The 10,448-nt window shown below is 46.4% G+C and overlaps 1 protein-coding gene across 2 annotated transcripts in view; it reads right to left on the reverse strand.

The window, feature by feature from the left end:
• Positions 1 to 10,448, reverse strand: part of ches1 (checkpoint suppressor 1) — an 82,046-nt gene that overhangs the window by 7,469 nt on the left and 64,129 nt on the right. For both annotated transcript variants that reach the window (XM_017409206.3, XM_025004374.2), the window contains one exon: positions 482 to 590. In XM_017409206.3, the coding sequence (XP_017264695.1) occupies positions 482 to 590 (109 nt within the window). The remainder of the gene's footprint in view (positions 1 to 481; positions 591 to 10,448) is intronic.

Below are 10,448 nucleotides of genomic sequence, written 5' to 3' on the forward strand. Positions count from 1 at the left end.
CACCCACCCACCCACACTCTCCTTCACAATGAGAGGGTTAGCATATTAATATCTCATAAGGAAAACACGGGGCCCTCGCAGTGATCACATATTCGCTGCATACCTTCGTGTGAGCCTTTGGGTATGTTTAATTCATCACGCCGCGCCGACCATTATACTCTTATGCCGCCGTGATGGATGTGCATGTCCACGCACGCCGCGAATGTTCCGGGAATCACGAGGCCTCTAAAGAAAAAAAACCTGTTTGTGTGCGCCGAGAGTCCGTTCTGTAAAACACACCTGGAGAAAATGCTCCGGAGCGTGTGAACGCCACGACTTTTGGAAGACGCGACCGTCCGCGAAACACCGAGCGGGGAAGTTCGGTGCCGCGTCTCATTTTTAGGTGCCAGGTGAGGTTTTTATGAGGGAAAGCCCCCGTTTGAGGTTATTTACGCGGCCGAGGGCGGGCGAGGGGGCGGCGACCGGAGCACCGTTTACCCACCTTATGGCCGAGGTTCTGCTCCCCACCGGGCTTACGGGCAGGGGTCTGATAACGGGGAACAGGGCCTGGCTCCTGACGCGGGCGCCGTTTTGGATCACGCCACGGGGAACTGGAGGCAAAAAAAAAAAAAAACAGCAGCAGACACAGAGAAATTTAGCAGCATGTAAAACACAAGTCGGTTTGAAAGGTACAAAAGGACGGGGGGTGGGGGGTAGGGAGGGAGGAGGAAGCGCCCGCAGAAGGTGATCGGACCTCGACGAGCAGCTCGATGAGAATTCCCCGGCCGTCCGAAGGAGGCCAACGGGGCAGTATTGATGAGCGAGGTGAGGTTAAATTGAGCGGGAAAGCGTCATAAACGAGTTAAGGCCGCCGTGATTCATTCGATTACCAACGACCGCTGGGCTCGGCTGAATCCGGTCCTGCCGATGTTGAACGTCAGCAGCAGCTGGACCCGCAGGAGAACTCCGCAGACGTTAAAAGCTCATTGGAATTCTTAAGAGCTGAGAAAATACCTCACTCTGTGGATTTTTGACCCTATAAAGGAAAACAAATCACTCCCTTTGACTTCGTAGGAAAACATGCAGTTGAGTTTTTGGGGTTTAATATCAGTTGCTTAAAACCTTTGAAGTCAATCCGATTCAAGATGGCTGCCACAGCCAACTGACCATAAAAAACACACAAAAATGGTTATATTTCAGTCAGTTATACAGAAATTGAGCTAAAATTTGGTGTGGTAGTAACTTATTATGGACGCTAACTAAATGTTGCCATTAACTATTTGGAGTCAGTGCCTCACGAGCCACTGGACAGACTTCATTTTCACTGAAATATAAATCCTATAGGCTCCTCTCTCTTTTATATTCATTGGGCGAAGAAGCAAAAACAACAAGAACTCTGTCATTTTTACAGATATTGAGCTAAAACGTGACGTGGTAGCAGCGGAGAGGCAAACTCTGGGCACAGGATCGCGCAAAAACAGCGACAACGCCGTCGTTTCCCAGTTTAGGACGATCTTAGTCGGAAACTCTGTTCTGATCATTTACCATTTTGGCCACAGCCATCTAAATGGGCATTTAGGGCAACATTTGTGTTTGCAGTTTATTGCAAGCCTTGGCCGTATTGACATTGCACACGCTGAAACTGCAGTGACATTTGTATATATTGTGTAAACGACAGTCATACAGAAGTTATCGAAGCAATTAATCTGCAAACGATTCTCTCCATTGAAGGAACTTAAAAAGCACCAATAACAGAAAAATGTGTACAAAATCGACCCCGGAGCCCTAATCTGCTACCTTTAAATAAAGGCTACAGCTGATAATAGCTGAAAAATGTGAACTGTTCCTTTTTTATTAAAGAAAAAAATCACCTTTTAGTTTATTTAGGCTTATGGCAAAGCGGATTTTACAAAAGTATAAAAATCAGCTGATGTTCAATACAGGTGAAAATGGAAAAAAAAAAGGTTCTAGCAATTGTTTGGCTCAACAAACTTTATAATTATCTGATTATGAAAACAAATAGTCATTACACTAGGGCAAACGAAGTAATTAGTGGCTCTAATTTTGAGTGTTTGTTTTGTCTAAATAGCAGCGATTGCTCATTTGGCATTAAGAAGTCGGCTAATAACAAACTGTTTAGGCTGCGTTAAAAGGCATCGTTTCCCCTTTACCTCCATCAGCGGTGCTTAACTCGAAGGTGATCTAGCGACAAGTCAGGGATGCGCACGTCTGTTTTAATTACGCCCTTAGATCGCGGTAAATGTCAGCGTAAAGGGTTCGAGAGAGACCTTTCGGGGAGGACGGCGTTAGGAGAGCGACCGTAAATGGGTCCCAGGAGGAGGTGGGCTTTAATCCTGGGAGCTGCTGCTTGGATCAAGACTCCGGTTATCCGTCAGGTTTAAGTAAATGAAATAAGAGTCTCGGTCGGGGGGAGAGGGAGGGGCAGGCGGACGTGTTGCCAGTGGGCACAATAACAAAACGGCGAATGTAAATGTCGCTTTACTGCAACGGCAAGCCCCACCTGAAGCTGTTGCTGTGATAAAAGATATCACAAAGACTGAATTCCTCCGCATCAAAATCAAGATTCTAGCAAGACCAGTAGGGCTGATTTATTACATGTAGGTTAAAGCAGACAAAATTTATAACATGTTGCGTTTTATGGAAGTATACTTCAAGATATAACAGGTGTTTTATCGGCTACAATGGTAAATATGGTTTACATGTGCGGTTTAGCAGCATGCTAATGTGCTCACAATGTTGGAGAATGATACCAAGGATAACTATTTTTGGGATAAATAAGGTATGTGTCTGTTTATGTAACAGTAGCTTAAAATTTAGAGAAAGGTCATTGAAGGAAAATCTACAAATGAGGTTTACAAGATGCTGATCGGAGAGAAATCCGCGATTCTGCTGCTTTGGAATAAATCCAGAAAAAGATAAAAACTTGAGAGGCTGACTTGAAAATTTGCATTTGGTTGAAAATCCAACTCTGATATTTAACTGGTTTACGCAGCTGGATGGAAGGATTGAAGCCACTTCGTTGGGAAACAATCAATAATCAAGTTGGTTTGATGCAAAACAACTTTCCCACAGATTAGTGCGGGGAAAATAAGTTCTCCAGCGAAGTTTGTTTTGAACTTGTTTTATTGGTGGCTTAGCTTGTAGGTGTGCTAGGATGTGAAAAATAACTGCATTAGTTTTTAATATAATGAAAGGCCTGGTACCGATCAGTCCATGGAGCTGGTACTGGTCCTTAGCCTGGTGGTTAGCGAACCCTTAAACCAATATATTGGCAAATTTTGGGAGAGTTAGGCTGTATTCACACCTGATAGTCCGGCAGACTCGGTTCGTTTGGGGACCAAAACTGCAACATTTGTTCCATTTTCAGCTGCTGTGGTTCTCATTCACGCTGCATTCGAGCCAAACCCTTTGAGCGACCTGTCCCCCTCCTCGCCTGTGGTGGCGCCGCACCAGGAACTAGTGAAGGAAATGACACGAAAACCTCTGAAGAAGACACTGAGCGCAACTTTCTCCTTCTGGAAGAGGAAACAAAAATGGAGTGGCGTCAAATTCGAGAGGTTTTAGGAATTCTGTTTTGTCTCCACGTCTGACCACGAGCCATTTCTCCCCCTAGTGGTGGAAACGCACGTTTGTTTTGGTTGTTTTAATCAAGTCCTCAAAAAAATGCAGCATTTGCTCTTCCCAACTCTCATTGACGTCCATTGTATCAGAGCTCTGAATTTCCTTTTCAAAACTGGAAGTGAAGGCTCTTTGAACCCTGTAGATGCTTCTGCTCCTTACAGTTCAGGACTTTTTGTTTTTTCTCTGCCAAGAAGGTAATGCTTTCAGTAGTGTTGCTTGGTTTGTTTGACCGTCTGTCCCTGTCTGTTAGAAGAATTACTTAAAAAGGATGAAATTTTCAGGAAAAGTTGGGGTTGTAGCAAAAACCAAGTGATCAAACTTTGGTGGTGATAAGGATCCTACAATGTGTTAATGACCCCTATGGCCTCGGCAGAGGTTTGTGCTCTCTGAGTGCTTCTAGTTTTCAGTGGACTGATGTGGATCACCTCAAGGTTGTGGACAAAATGTTAAAAACAAACAAACAAAAAACCCCAATGTCAGAATCCAAGAGAACATCCACGAGCTCCCAAATAAAAACAGGTTTGTGACGCAGCTTCGGAGTTGGAGTCTTCTTCTTTTATTTTTTTTTTGCTGCTGCTGTCCTACTTTTTGAACAAGACCAGGCAGAGGAGATTGTAACGCTCCAAACCGGACTTGTGGACGGCGAAGAGAACAGGGGAGAACGTCTGAGCCAACAGCTCTCATTACTCAAAGCTGGCCGCTCACCACACAACCGTCCCAGCTCACTAAAACAGCTGTCACTCTCATCTCTGGGGTCACTTTGTGTTCCGCAAAACGATGACCCGCTGTTTGCTGTTTTTTTTTGTTTTTTTTGTGTGTGTGTGTGTCTGCCTCAGACGCATTTTGTTCGGCTCCAAATGCCAACACTCATGTATCACAGCATCAATAACACTGCAACTAAAGCCTGCTTTGGTCCCACCCCCCCACCCCCCTCCTCTCCTTCACAAATGTTAAATTTATGATTGATGTCACGAGGAGGAATTTAATTCGCCCCAGGAACCACAAGCTCATTAAAATATACAAGTTGTCATGGCGAGGGCCCTCCTCTACCAGAAAAAACAGCCTCGTATATTTGGTTGATGTTGTAGGACACGTACACAAGCGCCGGATGAATTATGATGGACTTCTTGGTGGTATTTTTTTATTTTTTTTTTCGTTGTAAGTGTGTTTTGTAGCCTTTTACCCCCAGCCCTCTGTGTCCACGCTAATCTTGTTGACTGCAGTTAGCGTGGCTCGGCCCCCCGATATCGCCGCCGCTGCTCTCCATAACCTTATAAGTAAGTCCCTGCACACAGTCGCTTTTGTAATCTTCATCACTTGCTGCACGTTTTCTGTGTGTATGTGCGTGTGTGCGTGTGTGTGTGTGTGTGTGCGTGTGTGTGTGTGTGTGGGCAGCGCATTAGGTCTCCACCGGGTTGACGTGCACTCTCTCCCCCCACCTTTCCTTCTTCCCCCCACCTCTCTCTCTCCAGTCGGGCTTTGTGTTGCCATAGCAACCGCTCCCCTTTTCCACATGGCGGTGGATCGTGCATCAGAGGAGAAAGTGATAGAGGGGAGGAGGGGAAAAGGAAATACCAGGCTCTGTTTGACATGAGCCCGACGACACGAACGCTGTTTACCCTCCACACACACACACGCGCGCGCTCTTCCACACACACACACGCACGCACTACCAAAGTACAAGCAAGTGTCCCCTCCCGCTGTCTTCGCCTCTTCTCTTTGCTGTTTAAATTTCTTGGTAAACCCTCTCTATTTGTCCTTCTAATTCCAGCCTCTTGTTGACCCCCCCCCCACAACACAGACACATGCACGCACACACACACACACACACACACACACACACCAACCCTCTCGGTATCGATCGCGCTGTCACTCTGTGGATAGCGGTGACTCATATCTCCAACTGAGCGTGCATGCTGTCTCTGCAGGTAAAAAGCCTGGGACATATGCCGCCGAGCCGAGGCGACAAAGTCGGCTGAGAGCGACCGGGGTGGCTTGTTCCGAGGTCGTTGAGATTGAGCAGGGAAAAAGAAAGAGAAAAACAAACACGTGAAATAAAAGGGCCTGACATTCCTTGGGGGAATGCACGTCGCCCGCAGCCTTTCAGACGTAGAAGAGGATCTTATGAACAGGAACGATGGAGCTATGGCCACTGTGGTCAAATTTTAAAGATGACATTACGCAATGTGACAATTTCTGGCGTAGTTGAGGCACAGTATGTGTTGAGGATGACTCTCAGCTACTACTACGCCAGATTTTAGCTCAATACCTGTAAAACTGGCTGACCTGGAGCCATTTTTGTGTTTTCTAAAGCCAGTTGTTTGAGCCAGTCCTCTTGAACTGGAGTGACTCCAAAAGTAAATCCGTTGTAGATGTGAAGATAATAATTGCTTTCTGAGAGTTTTATTAAAATCTGCCCAGTGGTTCGTGAGATATTTTGCTAACAGACAAACAGGGTTGACTCTAACAGTTATTGTCAAGGTTTTATGCAAAGATGTTGCACAATGTGTTGCGCTCGAAGCATGTGATGGGACGATGCTTAGCTACTACCACACCAAATTTTAACTCCGTATCTGTAAAGGGGCTGAGCTACAGCCATTTTTGCGTTTTCTAAGGTCAGTTGGCTGTGGAGGGCTTCTTGAATTCGGTTGAGTCCAAAGATTAATCAGGTGTAGATGTCAACCCAATAATCACTCTCTGAAAGTCTCACTAAAATCTGTTAAGTGGTTCATGAGATATTTTGCTAACAGACAGACAGCGCTGACTCCCAACAATTAATGGCAACATTTTAAACACAGATCCCACGCAATCAGTTGGCGAGTTAGGAATCAGTCTTAGCTACTACCACCCCACAATTTGGACTCGATATCTGTAAAATTAAAAGAAATGTAGTCATTTTATTTTAGCGTGGGCTATGGCTGCTTTGCTCTGACGGCCAGTTTGAATTGAGTTTACTGTGAAGGTTGATCAGTTGTAGGTGTACTTTTAATGACTACTTTCTGAATTTTTTTTACGGAAATCTGTTAAGTGGTTCATGAGATATTTTGCTAACTGTACAGAGAAACCAACACACACACACACACACACACACACACAGACATGGGCAAAAAACGAAAAAATGAAAACATGAATGAGGAGAAAAGAGGTGGTGTGTGCCCGCCTCTTTGCTGCGTTCCTGTGTTTTTTGTGGTCAGGTGCTCTGCCTCCTCGCCCCGCTGACGCCCCCCNCCCGCCTCGGCCTCCTCTGCTCTCCTAAACGAGTTCCCCGGCGGCCTCCGCTGAGGAGCGCAGCCGGCACAAGCGCTCACTCAGCTCACCGACGCTCGCGGGGTTCAGAGGTCACTCCCAGCAGACCTTGAGAACGTGGCCGCTTTGAAAGTGGCCTCTCGCTGTATTTTTTTGTCTCTCCCTGTTTTTGCCTGCTCGGCTGCGGCGTGTTAAACCGAGAGCAGGAGTCTGAGGGCAGGATGCATACTAATGCTGTCTGACTGACTGCCTGACTGACAGGCTGAATTGCTGGTGGGATGAAGTCGCTGGCAGTTTAACTGGACGGCTAACCGGCTCGTCTATCTGACACTCAGCCTGAGCGTTTAAGTGCTCAGCTGACTGACATGTGCTATAACTTGCGCTGGGAAGACAAAATAAAGAGCAACACATGATTACTGGAACTTAATAAGCCTGTTTTTAAACAGGCGGCATGTTTTCCTCCTCCTCTCCTTCTCCTTCCCTGCAGTTCAAAACTTTTCAGGAGTGACAGATTTATTCCTTTAAACTGGTTTTATTCAATCATTGGCCCCAAAATGACAAAGCATTAATAATAAGATCTTAGGGGGGTTCCTTCAAATAATGCTAGGTTTTTATCCTATTATTGACAAGGCAGGACTTGACAGGATTCAGACTCGCAACACAGTAACGAAGTTTTAAGGATTTTATTATGGACAGACTAAGAGCGGGACCAGAGGCTCTGAACAGCACACTCACGTGACCGTCGTGGATCGGGACCAGAACAGGTAAGTCCTCCTTAGCTTGGTAGCTAGGTGCAGACAGGCTTGTCTGAAAGGGGCTGAGGCGAGAGGGAAAGTCCAGGTACAGGCGTAGGGTCGTTACCGGTGGGTCAGAGGTCCGAAGCCAAAACCAGAGAGGGAGAATCCAAAGGGCGAGGTCCAGATAAACGAAGCGAGGTCGGCAACGAGAGGTCAGAGTCCAAAGCAGTATCAGGCAGGGAGCAGGCAAGAGACGATGGTCGTGGAACAGGCAAGAGTCGAGATTAGGCATGGACGAGAATATAACGCTGGACATTTACTGGCTGTGAGGCTTTCAATAATCTGGCGCTTGAGTACTGGGAGCTGTGAGTATATATAGAGACAGGAACAGGTGAAACAGATGAGGCTAATGGTCATGGAAACTGAGGCGTGGCTAGAAAACTGGGAGTAGGAAGTTAAGTGGCTGTGGCATGACTAGAGACAAGAGGCGTGGCAGGAACAGATGGAGCTGTGACAATTATACATGATGTTTTGGTAAAACCTTGAAAATAAAATTATGTGCAGTCTGACATGATATTGCGAGATCTGTTAGAGCTCAGAGTATGTGTTGTAAATGACGCTCAGCTGTGACCACGTCAGATTTTAGCTCAGAATCTGTAAAACCGACTCAGTTGTAGCCATTTTTGAGTTGGCTAAAGCGGCTCACTCTCACATTGGATGGACCTCAAAAGTTAATGATTTGTAGATGCATATCAATCAATATTATTCCAAGAGTTTCAATAAAATCCGTTCAATCATTCATAAGATATTTCGCTAACAGACAGACAGAGTTGACTCCAATAGTTGAAGGCAAAGCTTTTAACAAAAAAAAAAAAAAAACAACTTGGCGATCTGTACAAGTCGGGGATCTGTCTCAGCTACTACGACAACACATTTTAGCTGCATATAAGTAAAACTGTAGGAGTTTTTGGGTTTGCTCAGGTCGTTTAGCTGCGGCGGCCATCTTGAAAACGAGTTGACTCCAAAAGTTAACCAGCTGTCGCAGTACATCCACTGATTACTTAAAGGTTTCACCAAAGTCCTCTCAGTTAGTCATGCGATATTTTTGCCAACAGACAAACACGGCTGACACCAACAGTTAACGCCAAAAAAGCATTAAGCAAAGATTTATAGCTTTGAATGACTCTCAGCTAGTACCACACCAAATTCCAGCTCAATATCTGCAAAACTATCTGAGTCGTACCCTTTTTTGTGTATTCCAAGACCAGTTAGGTAGCTACTGTATTTAGCGTCCATCTCGAATCGGGCTGACTTGAAAAGTGAATCAGTTGTAGATGTACCTCCAAATAAAATCCAAGAAATGTTCTGCTAACATGACACACCGACACATGCAGGCGAAAACATTATCACCTGCCTGTTGCCATTTTGGTAGCGAGCGGTAAGATGGAACGAGTCAAGAGTTTTGCACGGATGAATATTTAATCTGTATTTCTGCAGCTGCTGAAGCTGATGATTATTTTTACACTGAAACTAGTAAAGTAAAGTCAAATGTACGCCTGTTTCCTCTGAAGTTAAAAGAAATGACTTGCACGGAGCTCAGTAGGTATCACTTAAAAGACATAAACTCAGTATATTTTAAAGCTCCTAGGTGGCTGTAGTGTATAAATCCGCAGCTGTAAACACTGAACACCTGGCAGTTCGTTTCGTTTACTTGTTCGTACTCTTATCTTTGGGTCTGACTGGTTACTACAAACGACTTCAAACGGAAAAGTTTTCCTCCTCAGATGTTAAAGGCGACCACTTGGACCAAACAGAGCCCCTGCAGTTCTGACCCAGTGAGTGATGAGCGCTGATGCTTGCGGAGGTGGGTCTTGACGGGCTGAGGCGAGAGGCGAGGACTCGTCTCTCGGTCATTATTCTCGTGTTTCTTCTGAGCTGCTGCTCGGTGACAGGAAGAGGCAGATCTCAGCCCCCATCAGCTAAGAGCAGCGCAGCTCTGAAAGCTCTGGGAATGGGAGATGGAAGTAATAACTGAGGGCACTAACAGCCCCCCACCCCCCTCCCTACACACACACACACACACACACGATCACCACCCCCGACTCCATCCTTGTCTTTGCCTCTGGCTGTCTGTCACAACTTCCTTTCTCCCCCGCTGCTCTCTGAACGTCACACCTGACCATTTCTTTCAAAAAAACACATTAAGAAGAAAACTCCGAATCGGCCTCCCTGACTCGTCGGCCCATCCGTCCGTCCGTCCAGACGCATCGCTCAGGCTGCGCGCGTCTGCAGGGAGCCCAGGTTTCCGGGCGCTCTCGCGGCAACCTCGGCTCCTTGATCGTTACTGCGCCATTATTAGTGGCGATGGAGGCTCTCGCCGCAGACGCCTAATGTATCCATTTCCCCCTCCATTTAGGGCTCGGCGGCCCAGCGAGCTCCCGGAGTGCTCCCTGATTGGGATTGAATGTCCATTTAAACTGCCGTCCACCCACCAGGGAGGAGGTCGAAGGGAGGAGGAGACGGGAATAATGGGAAATACGTGGAGAGGGAAGTGAGAGTGTACATATGTTAAGTTGAATAAAGGAAGAGGACAATGGGATAACTGGTCCTCGAGTCGAGGCTCGGATCTTCTTTCCCTCTTGTTGGGTCCGAATCCCTTCCTCTCGTTTTATTTTCTCTAAAACAAACTTTTCAAATCCACCGAAAGCACTTCTCCTTTGGCTGCGAGACAAGTGTCAGAGCCCCGCGTTCGGTATTCTCAAGGTGCGCTCCTGAAAGGAGGGATTTAGAATTGAGATGATTGGAGTTGGCACATCCGTAGAGGGTGGAAGGGGGGGGGGGGGG

This window comes from Kryptolebias marmoratus, linkage group LG19, assembly GCF_001649575.2.
Source record: "Kryptolebias marmoratus isolate JLee-2015 linkage group LG19, ASM164957v2, whole genome shotgun sequence".
NCBI classification, from domain to species: Eukaryota; Metazoa; Chordata; class Actinopteri; order Cyprinodontiformes; family Rivulidae; genus Kryptolebias; species Kryptolebias marmoratus.